At 39.9% G+C, this 23,117-nt stretch overlaps 1 protein-coding gene across 1 annotated transcript; it reads right to left on the bottom strand.

Moving 5' to 3' along the window:
• Window positions 1-353: 353 nt before the first annotated feature.
• KCNG4 (potassium voltage-gated channel modifier subfamily G member 4) lies at window positions 354-22,217 on the bottom strand. The gene is made up of 3 exons (XM_052797251.1): window positions 21,827-22,217; window positions 20,161-20,960; window positions 354-3,614 (listed from the first exon to the last, which is right to left on the bottom strand). The coding sequence occupies exons 2-3, from the start codon at window positions 20,908-20,910 to the stop codon at window positions 2,829-2,831; spliced, it is 1,536 nt and encodes a 511-aa protein (XP_052653211.1). The 5' UTR covers window positions 20,911-20,960; window positions 21,827-22,217; the 3' UTR covers window positions 354-2,828.
• Window positions 22,218-23,117: the final 900 nt, after the last annotated feature.

The following is a 23,117-nucleotide window of genomic DNA, read 5'->3' as shown; positions in this document are numbered from 1 at the left end:
CAGGGAAAAGGCTTTGAATTAAGAGAAGCTGGATGCCAGGCCCCTAAACTGCTCTTTTAATTAAGTCTAGTTATGAAATGATATGATCTTGGCAACAACAATATCTGCTAATTGTAACTGAGTGTTCTGAATTTGTTACTCAGTTGAGTTACACAGGAACTAAATGTTCCTCTAAACATATTTTCTCCCTCCCTAGTAACACAATGAATCATGAAGGACATTTTCTATGAAAGCTGGTGCAGCCCAGACCCAGCTATAGGAGGAGATGAAGTTAGAAACAGAAATGTATGTTGTGGTCCTGATTCTGCTGAAAGTACAAGCACTTACCTCGCTCTTGAACATTGGTGATTTTTTTGTTTGTTCGCTTTACCTCCGTGTTTCAGCACATTCTTGCATTGTGTTTTGGAAGAACTTACACAAACTTAAATGCTTGAGTGAGTCAAGGTCTGGATTGCTGTGAATTTGGGTGCATGTTATATCCACAACCCCGCCTACATCACAGAACCTGTTGGTGTTATAAGTACTTGGGCAGTAAAAGCCGCAATATTTTTCCAGCTATCTACATGTTTAGAACAATGTGGCTGGGCTAATTTTCTGTGGGACCCTGTTCAACTAACTCCTGAACTAGCAAAAAGACTGTTAATTAGAAGCAGCAAATCAGTTGCACTACCTAATTGTTTATATTTCCAAAGTGTGTGTCTGTGGGGAGAAATACCTTCTAAAAGATGTGGCTTTTCTGCATCAGGACACGTGTTCTAGCAGGCATCAGTCAGCAGGGAGCAAGCACTGTCTTTGGCTCTGCCAGGCCAGAGGGGCAGAAGTGGACTGTGCTGGGTATTGTGGCAGTGTGCAATTTTTTTTCCTAAGAAACTGGAATAACTGTAAAGAAATACAGACTCTCCCAGAGAAATGCAGGTGGCATTACCATGCATAGGACCCTGGAGAGGTCTGGGTCATGGTCGAGTTTGGGGTTGGATTTTGTCTGGTGTACCATCTAAGTAGTCCTACTGTAGAGAATTGCTGGCAAAAAATAAATGCTAATTGCGAAAAATGAAAATAAAAAATCAGATACACCTATGCATAAACCAGCAGAAATTCCATCCTTTATGTGGCAAATATAAACGCCTGTCATCTAGTGTCGACTTGTTCGGTTATGTTGGAACATCCCATATATAATCCGCTACAGTTTCTCTGGTTTAAATCATAGGGTCAATAGCAAGATAAATCCAAGAGATTAATTTGAGTCACGTGATCCAAATTGTGCCAACAACTGTGCTTTTCTGTACTTAAGCTATGCAGCACAGTGAGGATAGTATCTAAAAACCGAAACTCCCAAATGCCTGCATGAAGTTGCATAACTCTGCAAGTGACTGTGTTTGTACGTCCACGTGGGAGACCGGTCACGACGCCTGAAAGTACCCCCTGGGCTCCAAACTGCACCGTACTGTGCAAGAATGGTGCCTGCTGAAAACTGGAACTGAATGGTCCCTTCACGGAGCTTTGCTCCATCACAAAGTCATGGGGACCTTGGTAAGATTTAAGAAATGGAATAATGAAAGCTGAAAATCTGATTAAAAAATAATTTAGGCTTTGATTCATCTCAGTACTTAAATACATGCCCAACGTTCAGCGTGTCAAAGTTCTGTGGGTACCAGCAGGACTGCTTACAAACTGAGGACCTGATGTGAGCTGACACAGGCCCTCAACACACAGGGGTTTGCACAGAGCTGGCCTTCATGTCTTGGTGTTGGTTTTCACTAACTGCATTCACAGGTAAAGGTAAAAGAAATTGTAAAAGATCATCTAGACTATCCCATGAAGTAGCATTGTTGACTTCTGTGTAGTCCTATCACTTTCTTCTGGCTATACTTGGATATCCCAAAAGGGACACCTTCCATTTGCATTAGGAAATTACTCCCACTGCCTCTCCGGCAATCACTCACCTCATTCTTTACTATTTATACCTTTGGATACTCCTGAGCTATCATCTCATTTTCAATAACTAACTTTGAATAATTTTTCATCTTTCTTCCAGAGGAGCCATCACCATTCAGTGAAAAAGATAACACCAACTCTTTTTAGTATGGTCAATAAGCTTGGGTTTTTTTATTCCTCATTATTATTTTAAATAAGTATATGAAAAAGAAGTTTGAAAATTTTTGCTATCTAGTATGAAATGTTTACAGTTTGCAGACCGCAACTGCGTTTCAAGCAAATTCTCTTGCAAAGACTATGTGTTTTATACAATAGCAGTGCAATTTGTTATTTATAGATTGATTGTCTGGCTACAGGCGAACTTCAAAAGCTTTCACATACAGTGCTTTTATTTTAAGCTTATTAGTGGCTTTAGATACAGAATTCAGATTTGTATCAAGGCTTCTTCTGTATGCCTGGTAGATGAGCATTGTATAAACAACACTGGTGCGTAGCCCTGAAAGAATGCATTCTAATGCTTGGCTGAAGATATTAATTGCAAGAGCATTGGGAACTCAAAGGCAAATAAAATAACAAGAAGCTGTTTTGTTTGTTACTTGTTCAGTATTAGGTATTCAGCAAGATACACGACTGGCAGAGACAAAGTTTATTCTTATTAGTCATAGAGAAGAATTAATATATATTATTGAATAAACTCTGACTTTTGACATTCTCAAAACCTCCAGTTCCATTATGCGTTGGAGCTTGCTGTGTTGGCTTGACTGCTTATTATACCTATGCTGGCAGAAAAGAATAGCGTCATAACCTATGTTGTTGCTTGGCTTTGTCTGTTTTGTTGACGTACATACGTGTATATTTCTATTCCTGTTCTTGGGAATGCTTTACAACGAGGCTTAGTTCCCTGTGTAAATGTATTTGATTGGTGATGCTTGATCCTCCAGGATCAAGCTGTCTGTCTCATTGAAGGTGTCACTTTCACCAGAGTGATTGGCATTTTTTACTCTGTTTAGCCGAGACTGTAGTCGTTCATGTTCCTTTCTCAACTCCGAGTAGGAATGGGAGAAAGTGTGGAATATTGATGTTGCAGGAAAAGACATGATGAGAATCCCACTGAGGATGCTGCTGAGAGCCACCATCTGGCCTGGGACGCTCCGTGGTACCATATCTCCATACCCCACAGTGGTCATTGAAATGATAGCCCACCAGTAAGAAGCAGGTATGCTTGTAAATTCAAGCACCTTCCCAGATTCATTCTCGGCAAGATAGACCAAAGGAGAAAACAGAGTGACAGCCACGCATAGGAAGAGTAAAAGCAGGCCAAATTCCCGTGTGCACCTCCGAACTGTGAGGCCCAAAGTCTGCAAGCCCAAGGAGTGTCGGGCAAGGCGCATTACATACAAGATCCTCAAGGCACGTAAAACCCGTAGCACCAAACCAACCTTCTCCAAATATGTGTTGCTGCTTGGCCTGTCATCCTCCTCGTTTGAGTCATCTTCTGAGAAGATGAGGGAAACGTAATAGGGTGAAATAGCCACGAAATCAATTATATTTAGGGGTCCTTTGAAGAACTGACACTTGCTCCTTGCCTGAATGAATCGGAGGCAGAACTCCAGGGAAAACCAAGCCACACATATGGTCTCTATGACGAAGATGTAATAGCACTTCTGGGAGCACTCGCCCTGACACAAAACAAAAAGAGAATTAAATAAAAGAACAGTCTGTGAACCAGCATCCAAAAACACTAAGGAAGAAGCAATATGTATCTGCTTGAGTCACTGGTATCAGAAATAAACAAATCCCAGCTAGCAGGTAGTCATATGGCAGACATCTTTCAATGGTGTGTAGACAATAATGAGCATGTGAAATATCTGAATGAACAGATATATCTACCTGCTTATTTTTATTATGTTGTTTCTTCCAGTGTAAATGAATGAAACTCGTCTCTGTATAAAGTCTTGGCATGCAGCCTGTAAGTCCCAAATAAGTCCCACTTTCTGCTCTCAAATAGAAATTAATTTAAACTTGAGTGGTTTATAAGCCTGTACAAAAATCAGTTTATCTTCAAAAGAAAGATTAATGTTTGAATGTCGCTGTAAACTTCTGGTGCTGTTCAATGCATGGTGCTTCCACAAATGCTGTGTACTCTGGTGCAATTAAAAGTGGTTCAGAGATATTCATTAAGTCATCTGGATCCTTGGCTCAGTTATGCCATATATAAATCTTGTTTCTTTCTATACATGCAAACGTTTTAATCTAAAGGAAAATAAATATCCACCCAGTAGGTGAAACTTGCCATGAAGAATCCTCTCCCAGTGTTGAGGCCACTTGCTACAAGCAGCATTTTCTCAGGTTTGTTATCAAAGGGATTACTTTAGTTGAACTACCTTGGATTCACATTTTTTTGTTTTCCTGAGCTGAGCTTAAAAAATGAAACTTCTTTTGGCCTATTCCAGTGAAACGAAGAGGCAAATGTAAACTGACTTGTAATTATTTGGGTAAGCAAGAGACTACATTGAGCTTTGTCCTTTAGTGATGGGCAGCCACTACGTTACGTCCATCCAAAGAGCGAGCTAACAGATGGACACATCAGTTACAGGGACTGAGGTGTACATACTGCCTCCTTCATATGCACAAGTGTCTGCTTACAGTATTCCAGCTGGCAGAAAACAAACCAGGTCCTGCCACCATTTTTTGCCTCATAGAAGATAAGAAATAACAATGAAAGCAGCATGTACTGCTTAGCAGCTGGACATCTCCCCCTGAAAAGAACACATCGTTTTTAAATACTGGTGTTACTGCTTTCTTACACACCCTGTCTATCCTATTGATAAATACATTCCTGTACCTGTACAGAGAATTAATAAGTTCTTAAGAAACCTGGTCTTGTGATTGCACTAATGCTGGGTTTTTTTGCTTTTAAGCTTTGTGAATAAGTTTATTGAAGAATTCCACCTAACCGGTACTTGTATGATATTTTCACAGTGGCATGCTGCTATTTACATTAAGTTCTTGCATCGGTGCAAATATTTGGCTTACAGTTCTAATCCAAAACCAGTTCAAGTGAATTGGAGTCTTTCATGGACTTTGGCTGACTTTGAAGCAGCCTTGTGTGCTTTTCTTTGCTGAGCACATTATCAAAACACTGGCATATGAAGTGTACAGAGTTTGAATTTTTGGTGAAGATGAGAAATCTTAGCTATAACTGGGAATCAGAGAACAGGATTGGCTGGTCTCGCAACCCTTTGAAATTCCAGGCTGGACTCAGAATATGGGTTGTCACTGTATGTTCCAGAAAACCTGAATGTAGAAGGCGGTAATTTCATTTTAGATTTTTAAGCTGCTTGAAAATTAGTATTTAGCAAATAGCTCTTTCCAGCTACAACTTTGGTACCTGAAGGCTTAGCAAGGTTAAAGAGTCTTCTCCTTTTATTCTTGCTGAACAGGGATTTGCATCTCTGAGATTTTCACAACTGCAGAAGGTCAAGCAGAATTAGGGATGATGGAGGATCTGTGCAGAGAAAGAACCTCCTTTTGGGAGACCAGAGTGGCCATGTGTTATTCAGGAATAACTGCAGACCCTTTTTTCATGAAAGGCTTTTTTGTAACCTCTGTAGAATAAAGTCAGGGCTGCTGTATGCATCTTTCCTGATAGCCTGTCTGTGAAATTAAGCAATTTCGAGGAACAGTTCCTCATACAGTCTTATCCATTCCCAGCCAAATTTCACAAGCAATATTGATTAAAAACACCATAGGAAACACACACTCCAACTACTAATTAAACTTGCTACCAATGTTCAGTTACCCGCTGCATTGCAATGGGATGTTGGTTTTTTAGAGTGTCCCTTGTGATAGAATTACTGCTATTCTTGGGAGTAACAAGTCTTGCTGTTCAGGCAGTGTTTATATCATTGGCTATCTGAGGTTCCCCAGGTAAAATGGTAACATATCCCTTATGTATACGTTTTACACTGTCTAACCCTCAGAACAATTTAGCTCTGTAGCACCATTTGGGGATTATTCCTCTTTCTGCACAGTAGACTGTCAAGATCATAATTTATCTCTTAAAGTAAATATTGCAAAAGGTAATGAAGACTTGGCCCTGCTAGAGTTATGCACATAGGATCAGGTTTTAGCTCCTTTTGAAGTCATTGCCATGGCAGTGCCTAGAGTGCATTGATGTTTGCAGAGCTGTTGACTTGGCTTGATGAGATTGCTTGCAATCAGCAGTTGTGTTATGCAGTGTTCACTTTTTCTGAGTTGTAAATTACTTGTACAGTGCAGCCTGGACTCTGCACAGACCTGCCTGTGGTCATTCTAGTGGTGTGGCCTGTGAATTATTCATTGTTCCCATCAAGATTTATTTTATTTTTTATTAACTGGGCTGAATTTCCAGTACATCTCTTATTTACCATTATACATTTACAGGTGACTGGTTTAGATCATCATGTAGCTTTCACTATTCCTTCCTTGGAAAATACAAGAAAAGAAATTCTCTTTGCTGGAAGTTTTAACCATTGAGATCTAAGGTGTCTTTTGAATTGAGTGTGAAATTTCAAGGTGTAGCATTGTAAGGACTGGTTGGGAGATTTTTTTCTTCTCACCATCCTCGGTTGCCTTAGTATTCCCCATGGAAAGTTATACATATTTAGAGAAAGCAACTTGTGCAGTCAGCTTCCTAAATGCGTATTTCATTTTTCAGAAGAGCATCCTTCAAATCAAACTTTTCAGGAATGTTACTGTGCATTTTATTTTTCCTTTGTGCATAGTTGTGGATGTAAAGGATGGGGAGTGCTCCCCTGTTAGCACACTTTGTCTTTTTTTTGTACTTTGCGAAAGACATTGCAGAAATGTTTGCATATGATTCAAACCATAGTCCCTTTTTCTGCTGCAGCAAACAAAAGAGTGACAATATCACAGTTTCTGATACTGTGACTAATGCAGAGAATTCTGTGCTTCATTTTTGTCAGAAGAGACAGAAAAAGAAGGGTGTGTTTGCTCCAAACATACCTACTCTACGTGAAGGCATGCAGCAAAACCAGTCCTGTTTCTCTGGGAGGGAACTGATTTACCTGTGCAGCATAGTAGTTCTGTATGGAGTTGACTAACTCAAGCCCTCGAAATAATGCAGCTGGGCTACCATCTCACAGCAGGGCCATTTCACTCCATCATATAGTGTAGATGTACCATGATTTAGTCAGTCCATATACAACATCTGCCAGAAACTTCCAAGCCTCTTTCTCTGCCTGTCTTTATTTCTCTGTCACCAGTGTCTGGAAAGAGAGTGTAAGACCCTGGCTCTATGATATTTAATGAGAACATGCTTATTGGTTTCACACTGGGAGATAGATTTCATCCAGTGAGTTTATATGTGAATGTTTTATATACTAGGAATATTTGTATATATTATGTAATATATGTGTTATGGTTTATATGGAATATCCCTCTCTAATGTCAGTCTCTTTGAAGATTCGTGATCCTTTTGAACATCCTGTTCAAAAGCAGCGAATATTAGAATAAAAGGGAAAAAGAGGAAATAATAAGTACCAAAGCCAATTTCTGTTTCTCCCAGTATTTTTGATGATTTTTAGACCTCAGAGTGCTTTATGTTCCACTTACAACTGTTGTCCAAAGAGCAGACAGAATAACATACTGACTTCAAATACTATGTTCTTACCAAAATATGGATGCCTCTGTGTCGGTGGTAGATTTCATATTTGCTGCTGTCACCAAATTCCTGTTAGATGTTAGTTACTTTCAGTGAACTGCCAAATTGTGCCCCAAATACTCTGATCCATTAAAGGGGTTTTTTGCATAAATGTCCAATAAAGGAATTTCTGTGCCACGACAACTTCTATATATTTCCTCTTTCTGAACAAAGCAAACACATTTGGGAAATTCTAGTGATCAGTGCCTGTCAACACAAAACACAACAAACAACTCCCTCTCTTGACCTCGCCATTAACTAGAGCAGAATTCTGAGCTTTTGTTTTCAGATCTTTGAGTCAAATTTGTCACTGACTTTTCTCCTGTCTGCATTTTTGCACCTGAAGTACCATGGCGTAGCAGAACTTATAAAAGCTCCAAGCCAGTATGGTGTTGACTGTGGACATGAGGGGAAGATGAGGTTTTATTTATAACTGACCGTAAGATATTTTGGGCGGGATTTTTCAACAAAACTCTCTGACATGTTTTACACTACCATAGCGTCAATCAGTACTCAAACTATCATCAACTCTGACAGGAGAACAGTTATCACAAAGCCAGTGGTGAGTGAGTATCTAACTCTTTATACTTTATTCATCCTGCAGATTTACTTTTGAACAATGCAAGAATTTATCAGGATTTATGGATCTTGTCTCTAGCTGAAAATCTACAACATATGATATAAAACGTGTGCCTGGTATTGATCTTTCTTACATATGGAAAGAGCATTTGGCTCACCAATGAAGGAAACAATATTTTGTATGTAAAAAGTTATATACTGAGCCTGATGCCTGAAATATTGAGTGATTTCTTAAATTTATCAACCACCTGAAAGAAGCAAAGTGGTTGTTTCAAACTTCTGTACCACCAGAGATAATAAGCAATTCATGCTTCCTTTTCATTATTGCCTTCGGCTGTACAAGGCAATGGCTCATTTTCTGGGTTCTCTTATGTGGTGGAATGTTTATAGTGTTACAGGAAAATTCCTCATTTTAGGATACTTCTATTAACTTCTCTTTAGATATGAAAAAATAGGCTCATAATATAAGAATGGCAGCACTGAGTCCAGTTAGCCCAGTGCCCTATTCCAACACCCTGAGAAAAGAGATGCCCAAGGCAAATCTCCTGGCTTCTATTTTCCACTCCAGAGCTTCCTGAGCTGAAGGTGGTGTTAGTGTAAGAAAACTGAATTGCTTTTCTACAAAGTTTGGCCATCCTTTTGTCTGCTGCCTGTTGCATGAAGACTCACCTCTTTGCTTTGAACTTAGGTTCCCAGTAGTTTCATCTGATGCCCCTAAGTTCTGTCACTGGAAGGGACGCTGGCTACTTGATTGTCATTTACTCATTTCCTGCCATTTGCAATTTTGTAGACCTCTGTTGCAGCTGCTGTCGTAGCTTGTTCTATGCCGAGGAATTCTGCCTGCCTTAGTTCTTGTGTGAAGTTGTTCCATCCTTGTTGCCTTTCTCTGGCCCTTTTCCTTTTTGAGGTGGAAGGGACTGAGACTGCAGTTTTAAAAGTGTGGGTGAGCTGTAGGTTACATAGTCAAATTTATATCCAGTTTATGATCAAGAATTCAATAAATTTTACTTTTTCATTGTGCACTCTTTAAAAAAGTTTAAGCAAGTTGGATCTATGTAGGGACAATGCTTAGAATGTGATATTTCTGTAGTGAGAAATTGTGTGACTCTGGAAGGTGTTACTGCAGCTTTCTTGGAGTAACTTTTTTCAAAAGGATCTGAGCTTCAGGAATTCAGCACCTCCAAGGCCAGGACTGGCTGGGGTAGTGTATGGCAGCCAAATCTCAGACCTCAATTGCACAGGTGAGTTTACAGAAAAGAAACTTACTCACTAACAGTGAATTCAAGCTAAATGAACTTGAGATACGTGCCACTCATAAGATAAATAAGATAAACTTGCTGACCAAGCGCCTTCTTAGTTTACCAGGAAACATTAGTTAAAGTGTAATGATATCTAGGATAATAAACAAAGTCAGATCTCGGAGTTATGCTGCACTAACCTATCTTACAAGAGATATAAATCTCATCTAGTGAAAACAGTATCTTTAAATGCATCAATAATTGTAACAATGCCCACAGAGACTGAATCAGAATTTCCCCTGAGGAATATATATCTTGTCTATCCACAGTGGTTTTCAGATGCAATTCACTTTGTTACATTTTCTAGACAAGGAAAAAATTTATTATTTCTGGATAAGTGGATGAGAACACCAAGGAACTATTCTTATGCCTTCAGGGTGTGCTCTGTGCTGATAATTTGTATCCCACTTGGTTGAACTCTGAGACACACTGTAATTAAAATATGATCTGGAAAACTTGTTCTGAATCATTACCTGATCTGCCAATTAATTTACCTCTGCCAAAGATTTACCCCAATACCTTTTGCAGTGGATATTTACCTTTTAGTCCATTGTAAGGTGTTTTTCCATAAATGCTGAAGCAAACACAAAACAGAGTGATAATCTGTGTTTTGCAAATCACACACTTTGGTGTGCTCCTCTTACAAAACTGTTTGAGGATTCTAAACATTTGAACCTGAGTCTGTGTGGCCTGTTAGCAGCTGAAGGCTGTGTTGCACATTGACAGAAAGGTTGTCAGGTTTTACCTCTGGTCCGCTCACCAGTATCAACTGGAACAGATCTTTCTAATCCTCTGCAGAGCACTGTGGAAATCAGTGGCACAATTTTGATGGCAAGGTAGTGGTGGACTGCTTACCAGCAGGCTAGCAAAGTTTGGCACTTTTCTGGAAAGGGGTGTCAGATCCCCACCTACTCTATATTGTGGCCATGGACTCTTCATGTTTTGTTACTGATTCTTAAAAACAAAAAAAACCCAAACCAAATCTTTTTGAAGCAATTTCTGGAGTGTAAAAAAGGGAACTGAAACTATCTGAAAACATCAGAGGGAGACATGCAAAGTTTCTCTTCATCTGAGGAAAAATGGGGAAAGAAATCCTGTTATTCCCGTTATATTAGAAGTGCAGCACTGCAGCTGTATTGGGATAGGAGTTGGATAGGTACCAACTTTCTGCCCTTGGTGTGACTGACTCTAAGTGGAATTTCATTGGCAACAATCTGAACCTGTTTTCCATGGTGTGTAATTTGGGATTTCACACAATCTATAAATAGGGTGGAGTCTGAGATGCAGGACAGGCAAACCTGCAGCATTTCTCATGATCTTCTTTCTATGCTTGCCAGTTAACACTGTTCATGATTATGTTAGTGATTTTAAGTGTTTCTTGTGTCAAATCTATTTCAAATGGCGAAAGTTGCACCAATGCTTGTAGAATACTTTGCTAATAGGTGCTGCTAGTTCAGTATATGGATTATATCAGAATCATGTCATCCCTACAGATATTAATATTTTCAAAGCTTTAGAGTGGAAATCAACATGTACATCAGCAATATGTATATAAGTTGCTTATACACCATACTTACGAGAAAGACAACTAATATTATTTATGAAGCCAAGTTGGTAAAAGTCCTTGAACCCAGCTAGAAGTCATGACTGAACCGCTGTAAGCAAACACTGTTATTCCCAGGGTAAATTTAAGGAAACCAGCTGGCTCATCATCATAAAACAAATGAGCGATGGACAGAAAGGATCTGAAACCTCTTCCCACCTAGATCCACCCTAGATGCAGTAGTGATTGCTTCCAAGTAAAGGCCGGTTTGGTGTTCAGTCACCCATACTAAACAGTCTCAAAACAAAGCAGGGAAGGAACTCACAAAGCAATATTCTTGACTCTTCTTGATTCAGACTCCTGTTGGAATTCTAAAGGAGACTTTCTTTAAACATAGGACCCGGACCTGCTTAGCACTCTGCAGTCAAAGGATAGGCTGCCAGAACATCATCTCTCACACCAGAAACGTGCCTGGCTCTGTGGCTGATGCAAGGTCACAATTCACATCTGCTAAACCTACCCTGGCAGGTCCAGATTTTGTTTGGCACGTTCAAGTACAGCCAGTTACTGCTCAGATCCTTCCCTCTGATCCAGACAGTGTTTTGTGGGCAGAGGCCCATGTCCACTGAAGTGGTAGCAGATGGGATCAGTCTGTATTGTGGCTATTGACCTGCCTTCTGCCTGCTCGTGCTATCCAACACTTAGTAGAGAGGCTTATCTCAGCACGACTGCTCTTCTTGCAGTCTGGCCTTTTGGCCCACTCAGAGAAAAAACATTCAGCCCTCTATGTGGAGGATTTAGAAGCAAAACTCGCAGGAATTTTCCTCTCTAAGCCCAAGGTTGACATTTCCTGGACAGGGTGCTGTTTTCCAGCCTTTTGCGCTTCTCAGGGTTTTATACGTGGGCAGTGCATCCTGGTCTACGGCTTCTCCCTGGGCAATTCCCTCTGTGGAAAAAAATGCGAGCTAACGTGATAGTGCAAAAACAAGCTTCGGTCCTTGCTCTTCCCTGCCCACAAATCCAAGGCGGTGGGTCTGCAGGGTGAGGCTACAAGTCTAGAGAGTGGTTAGGCAGGAGCAGAGGCAGACCAAGACCTCAGCGTAGGGAACCGAGATACCTAACTGGCTCCTGGCTGTTCTTATCCCAGTCTGCAGTAGGAAATGAACAGATGCAGGGGAGAAATCCCTTTTGGCTGTAAAATGATGACTCAGTTAGGAAGTGTTGTGCCAGTCTAAGTTCCCTGCGTACCTGGAGCTGTGGGATCCAGCTGCAGTGCAGCAGGTACTGCTGAATCACTGCGACCGCATTGCTGCTATTATTTGAATAATTAAACCATGCTCTGCTGAATCACATCATGGTTAGGGAGAATTTGAAAACCCTATGTTATGGATCACTTCAGTACTTGGATTTATGGTTACAGACTGATGCAATAAAATCAAAAGGTTTACAGCCTGCTGAGAAAGAGACTGTAACCTGATTTACAGAATGATGAGCTTGTTAAAGGAGTGCTGTGTATTCTGATCACAGAACGACTTCCCACTCACTTTGCTTTATGGGAAAGAAGCCTGGACTCGTGAAAACAATTGCTACAGCTAATACATTTGAGGAAACTAAACAAATATGGGGATTATATTAATGTGGACAGTAGAAAGAACATAGAAGGAAATTATTATCTCTGTATCCAACACATAATTATCTCCTCTGGGGAAGAAGTGTAACTAAAATATTTCAATTAACTTTTTAGCTTGGGTCCTTATTCTGCAAACACCGTGAGAATCAGTCTGAAGAATCTGAATTTGATTTAAACCAATTGGTGACCCCAGAGTGTTTGTGTTAGTAGAAAGATATGGAAGTATTATCTTCTTCCTTCTTGTTTTTCTAGTAAGAAATTTAACAGACTTCATTTTGTAACTGTGAAGAACAATATAGTCAAAATGACAAGGTCTGGGACTTAGAAGGATGACTTTCAATTTCCAGTTTTGCTGCTGGTCAAATCATTTGCACTGTTACAGTTTCTTCTCTGCTTCTTTCCTCACTGCATTGTAAGTTCTTTGGAGCAGAAACTACTTGTTATTGTACCTGTGTAGTACAGGGTGTACAGCGGGGTCCCAAATGTCGTTGAATCTGTTATAAGGAAAATACTACTGCTAATAGGAGATGCTGACACTGTGGGAATAAACACAAAATATGCAGTTCATAGCCCTGAAGCTGCAATGAAATTAGCAATTAGATTTGTTTAGAATTAAAATACCAGATTGTGAATTCGACTGCAGCAGTAGACTGAGGAGTCCTCAAAGATTTCCATCATATTCAAAGAGGAATTTCTAAAGCACATACAAATTTGGATTGTTATTTATTTTTAATACTTGTTGCATTATTGCTACAAACTTGGAGGATGCATTGATTTCAAATAGCATTTTCCAAAGATAGAGTGCCTCCCTCAGAGGAATTACCCATCTTCCCAAAGAAGGCATTTATTAAGTAATCATCTGTGCTTGAGATGAGTCAAGTGAGGAAAGTGAACAGGATTTTTTCCTGTTGTAAGTATTACAAACTTGAAAGCAGCAAAAGGGAAAAGAAAGCGTGATTCCCAGTGAGGAACACATGTGCTGGCACATTGAATAGCAGTTGATTGACTGCCCGTTGCAGAGCAGCTAGAACAGCTGGGTGTCCCCCCAGGATAGCGTGCAAAGCCGGGAGACTTAGTGCTGTTGGGATACAGCCAAAACTGGACGAACATAAGGCAAACTAATAATGTCTAATTGTGCTTTCTGAACATCGGACCTTGTACTGGCAGAGCCAGCTTTTGAAAACCATGCAGAATCCATTTACTCACTGGAGTGTCCAGACTTTCTAAAGAAAATGGTTTTCTGTGGCAGCGAGGGTAAGCTGAGACACAGATGTTCAGCAGCATCTACCCCCCGCTGGTGCCCCTCTTTGGTTATGTAGAGCAGGGCTTAAGTAATATGAACTTCATCAATGTTGTACATATTAGATTTAATGCTGAAATATGCAATTCTGTTTGCGGATGCTTGGAAAACAGTTACTTATAATGTGGAACTATGAAATCAGAGTCTTAATGGTGCAATTTCAAGGTCAAAGCTTTTGACGTTACTGAACAGATACGCAAACCTCAGAACAGGCAGATCCCATAAAGCAATAATTTCTCTATATATCACAATCGCAGGCTTGAATATTCTGTTTTCTGTTGTTTCACGCCTTCTTATTTTATATCTTTCTTCAATTGTTATTAATTTAACTAATCCAATCCATGAAGCAAGTAAGTTCGCTGGATTCTACTGTGCTGAGTACACCTAGCAGACTGGGAGTTTTTTGGTGCTTCAGTGAAGCACATTTTCCTACTTTGAAATGCTGCAATACTTTCATCGCTGATCAAAATGATTAGAAGAAATCAGAATTGTACTAGATGACTAGATAATTTAGGAGCGAGTGAGTGTCCCCAGTAAGCGTCCTGATAAGAACCCAGAAAAATGTACTGAGCAGATGCGATAAAACTAATGCACATCCAGCTTTATTTTGTTCCAAGTAATTGCAAGTCATATGTATATGCCAATATATTTATAGATAGGCATGTACACATACACCTGTATAGTTTTACAGTTTTGAATGAGCATTAGAAGTGGTTCTGAATGTCAGGATTTCATTAATCCTTTTGCAATAGAGTAAGTCATTCTGTGCCATGCTTTGTGTGATGTATGCTTGTGTTAGAAGGTAAGTTTGAACACCAAGTTCCTCTGAAATACCCCTGCTTTTCAGGTAGATTCTGAATAGTGCCCCACTTCATTAGTAGTACTCTGTACTAGTCATTGAAAAAGATATTTTTCAGCAGGAATTATTTTGCCCTGGCTAATAATCAGTTAGAAAATTCTTTTTTGATCAACATTTAGGACCCCGTATTTAAAAGCTATAAAAATGGTAGCCAGCAGTATCTCTCAAAATCTGGCTGTCATATTCAATTTACCAAAGGTGATTGCTTCTAACAGTTGGCCAAATTACACTTTGATGAAGAGTCTCATCTTTGCAGACTATGTGAGTAGCAGAACTAGGTTTACACTCCTCTCATTGACACTCTCCATATGGATTATTATCTCCTCCAGTCACTCCCAAGTTCTTTGGGTTCTCCTTTAATAAGTGCACTAGAGGTATTTAGTGTTATCTGCAGGTTATGGGCAGGGTTGGAGCTTTACATTTTAATGCTTTTGTAATAGATTTAATAGCTTCAATACTGAGGATATACCTCTTGCAAGCATATCTTCACATTCTGAACTGGCTAGATACAAGTCAATGGGAATTTTTATAATTAACACATTCAGCTGTGGCAATGGTAACCCTGATCAAACAAATATCTTGTTTGTTTTTCTTTCTCTTCACAGTAAGACCAATAAATTGTTTTTTCCCCTGTAAAGTAAGTTTATTCCACTTTTAAAGAAAATGTGTTTCTCAGCTGTTTCCTCTAGTGTACAAGCCAAATATGCTGGTGTTAGTATCATACAGACAACATCAGCAACATCAAACATTGCAAAACATGTCAGGGCCTCTAGAATAATAGTGTAGAATGAAAAAATCATTTCAAAATGGTTCTCTGTATTAGGTACTGGGTTTTTTTCCTCTGTGCATGTTTTCTGGATTCTCAGTGCAACCAGAGCCTAAAAATTTACTCTTTTAAAAGGAATTAGATTTTCACATAATCAAATGACCCCAGGAACGGGAGCTTTAAAAAAATGAATATTCTAAGTTTCAAGATAAAATCATTAGATCTGACAATACTGATTGCAGCTTATGTTGGTTATGTTTCATTAGGTTATATACAATACATAAAGCAATCACAAGTTTCTCAAGGTCAGTTAAGAGCAAATACAAAAATAGTAGTAACAAGGTCTGACTACTCACTGATCACCAGAGAAGAGAGGGAGAACAGAGAATAGACATTTCCTTCTCTCTTAAACCACACTTACATATGACATCACGTAAGTGTGATTTGTTGGGAGCCGTCTACACCGGGAGAAAATTATTTGGTTGTTACCGGTGCTGAGGGACAGGGTATGGAAATGTCTGAGGTTTCTTTTCCTTCTCTCCCCCCCTGACCTTAATTTGCTTGTCTTCCTGAAGAAAAGACCTTGCTCTATCCTTTCTGCTGAGTCATTTCTCTAGAGGACGCCAATTAGGGACTCATTAAAAGAAATATCTCTTCCTAAGGAAAATCCCAAAAGTGCTTCAAAGCAGTCTCCCTGTCCAAGCTCTTCTGCAGTGGTTTTATTCTGTAGTTCTCTGGTGTAATCATGTTTTTTTCTTTGGGTTAGATGTGCTGAGCAGTGACTATTTCAGTTATACCTCTTGGCTCCTGACTGTAACTCCTATGTGGGACTGGGACTCTCCGGCTAGCTGTTCAGATCAATAATAAACAGAGTTCCTCACCTCAAATATGCTTTTTTTCTATCTCAACATACACACGTGCCTTGATTACTACATTTTGGTGATACTACATTTGCTTCCTTACTGAAGACAGTTTGGTCTCCATAAAGAACAGATGCAAATATCCTAGATAAGGATGTATTGCCATTGGAGGATGTGACATTTCAGTTGTTTTATGCCCAAATAACATAATTTCTTACTAATGAGTCCTCTTTCCTTAGCATCATGTATGATAAATTCTTTTGTATATCCGTTTCATGGTCAGAGTTAAACTTGAGATCACTAGAGCTATACATTTACTGCTCTAGAGTTTTCCTGAACTTTTGGCCTCCTCCACCCGGCGCTGTTTGCTTGGGGTTGGGATTCACAGCAGGTGCTTATGTGATATATAGTTACAGAATTGTTTGCCCATCTATCTGTGTTTTTCTTTCATATCTCTAACGACGAGGTTCCTAAATGTGATTTGACATATTCTAGAGTGTGTGCATGGTATCAATTATAATAACTCGTTCTTTATTTTACTTTTGGCTGTATTGCTATCTTTAGGCTAACCCTCCCCTCCCTTTTCTGCTGCCCATAGAGATGGCTCCTTCCCTCCCCTCTGGTTGCCAGGGTGACTGGGCTTCCCTGATGCAGATGCTCTTGCCTTGGCTCCTTGCCATCCCTCTCCCAGAGACTGGAGTTTTCACTTTCCCTCGAATGGTGAGGAGTCCTGTTTGCTCTTCTGCCTGCCCGGGCAGCTATCCTCCCTTCTAAGCAGACCTGGTTTAGCAACTGCTAAAAGGACAAGTGATTTCATGTGCCTGCAGGGTGGGATCAGCCAAGCCTCTGAGAGAAGTGGAAGTCACCTTGTATTATTTTTCCTTTTTTTTTTTTTTTTTTTTGACTCTGATCCTTCTCCTTGAGCTGGAGTCCAGCCAGTTCTCACTCTCTTAATGTGGCTGTGATGATGAGAAAAAGGACCCTAGGGTGGTACCTATGCAGCAGAGGTAAAGCCTTTTTTATTTGTATTTCAGAATGGAAAAATTCAATTTCCAGTGTTAGTGACATTGGAAAATGGATCCTTGCAGTACTTGTAAGCACATTTACCGTAGACATTTTGCCAAGCTTTAACTCAGAAATTAATAAAACTCAGGACAGGGCATCTTTGAATTCAGGTGTGGAATTACAGGTTGTTCAGAAACTTTATTGAAGGGATTTGACTGTTTTCTGTCACTCAGCAAACAGATATCGTGTGATCTTTATGTTCAGCCCCCAAATCCAAAATTTCAGATTCTGCATGCCTGTCCCAGGTTGCTGGTAAATGTGGCCCCATCTTGGAATCACTTTCAGAGGTCAGCCAGTGAACAATTTTGAGTTACGAATCAACGTAGAGTTGCAATTTGCCTGGGTATGACTCAGCCGCAACCATGAAGTAGTATTTTTAGTCAGTTAAGTTCTCTGAGTTATTTGTCCAGTTCTAGCTAAAATGCTCTTTTGGGATCCCAGTAAGAAAATCTTAGGTGTTGCAGGCTAAGAGTTTAGGGATGGAAATTTAGGGAATTTTCCATCCCTAGCCATGGAAAAACTACTATCTAGTACTTCATATTCTCTGCTTTTCCACAAGGCATGAGTATTTTGTCTCGTATATTCCCCTATGTTTTCTCTGGCATAATTTTAAATGATTCAAATAATAGGACTTTTAATACTCTGTTCTGTGCTTCTGGGACACAATGACAAAGTGCATTAGACTGGTGCTGTAAGTGTAAATTATGTAAAGTTTCCAAATATTTGGACAAATGTGGTCCTTTGCTCAAGTTCATCCTTCATCCTCTCTGCACTTTAAACATTCCATCTTTTGAGTTTGTTTCAATCCAGTTTGCTTGTTTTTAAAGTAATGATATATACGCAAATCTCTAAGGAGTAATGTCGACTGTGTTTTATAGGAAATCCAGGAACAGCAGCTACACCGCAGCTACCAGATATAATTGTAACCCTCAACATGCTTCCCTTTCTAACATATGGTTAATTATTTTTAAAACACACAACACAGAACATCTAGCTGAGCTCTGAAACATTATGTGCTTGTTCTTTTGCATGAAAAGTATTTATAAAAGCTTTTTCTGCAGTGGTTGGGATATTACAGTAAAATGCATCGGGCTACTTCCATTAACAAAGTTAGTAGGAAGCACTTGCTACAGCAGAGTTTGTAATGTTTTTACATCTAGCTGTAAGAAGGATGTTCTATATTTAAAGCACTTCCTTGGAAGAAGCATTGGAACAGTGTTACAGTTTTTTCCTGCCAAAAGTAATAGCTGTGGAAGGCTGCAAGAGCACCAGACTTATTACTGAAAGGTAATAGTCTTCCTATGCAAATGTAAGTTAATATTCAAGGGGTTAAATGGAACAGGGAATGATCTTAAATTTCAACCTTCTGTGCAGTCCTTAGTTTTATTCAGAGACATCAATATCATGATATATCTTCACCACAACTGTGCTGCTGTGACTTACTGCCTGAGCAATAAAATATACACAGATTTTTGTATTTGCATGCCATGCTGTGCTATAAATGTAAAAATTACTTTATTTGTCAATATACAATACTCTGAGGAACGTCTTACCTTATAGCAGTGGTTGGGGCAGGGTGTTGTTTTGACGTGGATTTCCTCAACACTTTCAGAAGGGCAGTTTGCAAATAAAGTGCAGGATTTATTAAAGACATTAGTCAGGGTTATTTGATGAATTTGGGCATTACTACATCTGAAATAACTTTGGATTGTTACTTTCCTCTGTTTTATTATTAGGATAACAAATCTTTATAATGCTGAAATATTCACAACAATGTTATAGAGAAGATCCTTCATGTATGATATAGGCTTGATTTATTTGCCCTGAATTAATGTGGGTGACTTACTTGAAAAAGGTTGAAATGCAGTTAGTAGTTCTGCTAGTATTTGGCATTACTCCTACAATATGTACATATATATATGGGCAAACACCAAATTCTATTAGCTTAGAATTATGATCTTTGGAAGCGCATCTTTTAAGTAGCAGTATCTGCGAAAATACTTCATCTGTCTCTCATCCTTTAATCTTTATGCAACTATTGAAATGTAACATTATAGCATTATAAAAACTAATTAATATTTCTTCCTCTTTAAAGATTTGACTGCATTATCACAAGGGAAGATACCTGGCTGTTTTAAAAGTAAAGGTGTCAGAGGAAAATATTTCTTTAGCTGATGTGTCCAAATGAAAGATTGCTTGTAACTAGAGAGTAAAGCACGTTGAAGAGAAAACTACGCAATGTCAGTTTGAGAGTCTCAGTGCTAACAAGTTAATATAACTTACGCTAGCAACTGCTTCTTAAGAAGGAAAACCAATGCTGTATTAGAGAGCTCCAATATCTATTCTGTCCAGAACATCTTTCCTGTATTTTAGCTAACAATTAGTAAAATATTTTGTTCACATTATTCTTAATTGCATATCACTTTAAAAATGGTAGAACTAATTTAAGCCATTGTTGCATTTTCTGTTATAGACCATTTCATTACCAGCAACAGTTTTGAACCTCATCGCTATGGTTTTTCTGTATCTTTTTTATCTTTTTAATGATGTATGCCTAGCAAGACAGACAAATTTCTTTCTTTTAATTCTGTAGTTTGACCAGTTAAAAAGGACTTACTTACCCTGTCTTCTTCAGCTCTTAAGTCTGGCATTGTGCTAACACAAAGGCTTATAGCTGTGGTGGCCACAAAGAGAATGGAGAGACAAGCAAAGACTTTGCCTGGGAGTCCTGACTGGGGATTTTCTACCATATCTCTGAGTCTGTTCATAAACTGTCCAAATTTGGTTTTCTCATCCAAGACACATGTAGCTTCTTTGCTCCTCCGAAGCTCCTCTTCTTTGCGTACCTCGGCCAACTCCTGCAGTTTTTGAAATAGTTTTCGAAAGCAGCAGTTCTCCAGGTTGGATTCCTCAATCCCCCAGTATCTTAGCTCCTCCTGAAAAGACAAGGCACACATGTCGCTTAAGAGCATCAGCTTCCCTGCTGCTAGAAAGCTGACAATCATCCCAAAAGCATTGGGGTTCCTGTCAAAGAAGAACTCGTGGGTGTCTTCATCGTAATCATCACACAGCTGAATTATTTCTTCGTAGCTGCTGCAAAACTTAAGTTTGCTCAGTCTAGTCAGGGGAAATTCATCTAAAGTACTCCAAGGTAGCAGGTACTTGATGCCTCCAACATTTATCATGATCTCTGTCTTTAGATCGACTGCAGAGACTTGATCAGGATGGTAAATCCTCCTGGCTCTTTGGTAATGGACCCCTTTGACAGAAGGGGTTTCAACGGAGACAGGAAAGAAGTGGGTCAAGGAATTACAAGAAGTGTAGCTAACGTTACTATAGTCTTGGTCACTGCCTCTGGAGAGAATAGGCATCTCTAAGAGTTCTCACTGGGACATCCGAAATGGCATCAGAGCAGGGTTATCTGTCAGCCAAAAGATACAGGAAGGAGGAGAAAACATAGTAGAGGTTATTGCAAGAGAAAAGGTGTTTCAGGCTACTTTCCTAAATCACAAAATTAATGAGTGACTGTTTTGTAAGTAAAAGTCACCTCTGTGCTCCTTCCTGAAATCTGCAGCCTGTAAATGCGATTTGCTTTGCAGCCTCATTGGTTGTCTGGCAACACACAGACACAGAGGAGAGCTAAAGCCTCATTCATAATTATCGCAAGGGGTCAGATGCCTGCAAATCCAAATGTGAACAGATCGGTCTCTTCTCTGAGCAGATCTCGGTCATCGTTCTATCGTTGTGTTTTCCGGTGGTTGTCGCTTTGCTTTCTTATTTCTATAAACCCTTAAATACATGCTAACTCAACTAAGCTGCTTAATACTTATTAGAGTTAGAGTGGTCAATTACCTGCCATCAGCTGGATGCAAAGTTCCTAATTGCTTTAACTTGAATGCTCGGATTGCAATTCCTCTTCCTTTCACTGCACGCCTGTTTTGCCTGCCTCTCAGGGGTAATGCAAGGATTAGCTAGTAGCTGTTTGTAAAATGCCTTAAGAGGTAAAGTGCTGTGTAAATGACAACTATTCTTATCAACCCGGTCTTATGTCACTGCAAATTACTGAGAAGATATAGGGAACATTTGCCCACCCTGGAGAAAACAGAAAGCAAAGTATTTTACCGGCTCGGGGGGGAAAGCAATTGAAAGATGCCCCTGCTTCACTTCCTCCTTTCAGGAGCAAACCCCTGGTTTTGTTCATAATGTCTAAAGATTCAAAGGCATCACTTATTACCCCAAGTCAGTGAACTGCAAAAATTGCAAGGAAACTTCCCCGAAGTTACTTACCACCGTGCCACGGGCTGCTGCCCGGTGCCTGGCTTCCCCGCAGGTGAAGTACACATGCCGCAACTGATCAGCTGTCCTCTGAGTTACAATCCAGCAGAAAGACCTGGGGATATTTTACAGTATTGATTACATGAAAAATCACTATAGCACTCTGGAGATCGCAGTCTCTTTCCTCTTTCACTTTCTGTCCTTCCTTCCTGGAAAGGGAAAATATTCATATGTGTTCATGTAATATATGTTGTACTAATAGATCCTTTGCAAAGGAGACAGTGTCCTAAGTGGCAGCTCCTCTTCTGGACTCCTGGGGCTTCCTGGAGAAATATGCTGAGTGAGAGCTGGTGGATCCTGCCCTCTCCCTGTCTATCCTCTGTTTCCCTTGGGACTGTCAGTGTGGTCCTGGAAGAGGAGGGGAAAGGGAAGGGGGAAGGGCTTAGAAATAATCTCTCCAGCATCCCTCCGTCTATTCAGCAGGCAGCAGGCAGCAACTGGGTAAGAACATGGAGTACAAGGACAGTCTCCGACTAATGAGGTTTAATAATAAGTAAATTCTGGCAAACCTACTTAATAAAACAATTTCAATGTCTATTAACTCCTTCGGTTGTAGTCATACCACAGTTGCTTGCTCTGGAGACACCAGTCAAATTCCTCAGGAGCAGTTTCCATGTCCTGCATCCCTCTTGAAACTGGGATTTGCTCTTAAGTATCCCTAGACAGAGAGGGAAGTTTGTTGGGTCCATGGATGCTGGACCTCAGCATTCCTTTGGCTATTAGGGAAGTGCTTTCCTCCCATAAAAGAAAGGGTCTCTGGCTTGCAAAGAATAGGTGCTGAGCACTCTCTTTTCCAGATCTGCAGTGCTCTTCCAACAGCCAGGAACTTTTTCCTTTCTTCCTTACAAAAGATGGGAAACCAAACATAGTCCTTTTCTCACTTGTCTCATACATGGCTGTGGTGGGGGTGAGCTTGCTGTAATGCTTGTGGATTCTGTACTGCCAGCAGGTCTTGGACTGCCTCAGTCTAAAATTGGGATGACATGGATTTGACCCCTATTCTGCTTGCTTGGCCTCAGTCAGAGGGTTCAAGAAACCTACGATCAGATCCTATTGACAAGTACCCTCTGTGGTACTCCCAAATGCAGTAAGAAATGCCTTAGCTTATGTTCATACCCAGTGTGACTGAAAGCACTGAACCTGAATCCTATTACTAGAGAGGTATGTGAATGTGTAGGATTTACATGTCCCACTGTGAGTATGAAGGTCATGTGGAGAAGCGTTTATGAGCTTGGATCACAGA

Source organism: Harpia harpyja, chromosome 9, assembly GCF_026419915.1.
Source record: "Harpia harpyja isolate bHarHar1 chromosome 9, bHarHar1 primary haplotype, whole genome shotgun sequence".
NCBI classification, from domain to species: Eukaryota; Metazoa; Chordata; class Aves; order Accipitriformes; family Accipitridae; genus Harpia; species Harpia harpyja.
The sequence above is the reverse complement of the archived record's forward strand: the minus strand, read 5'-3'. Positions and strand labels throughout refer to the sequence as shown.

What these genes read in the sequence shown, in the direction of transcription:
- KCNG4 (XM_052797251.1), bottom strand. Translation starts at nt 20,910, where the DNA reads ATGCCTATTCTCTCCAGAGGCAGTGACCAAGACTATAGTAACGTTAGC. An exon ending in TAAGAGCTGAAGAAGACAGG is followed by an intron (nt 3,615 to 20,160) that starts GTAAGTAAGTCC and finishes GTTTTGTGTCAG; the next exon opens with GGCGAGTGCTCCCAGAAGTG.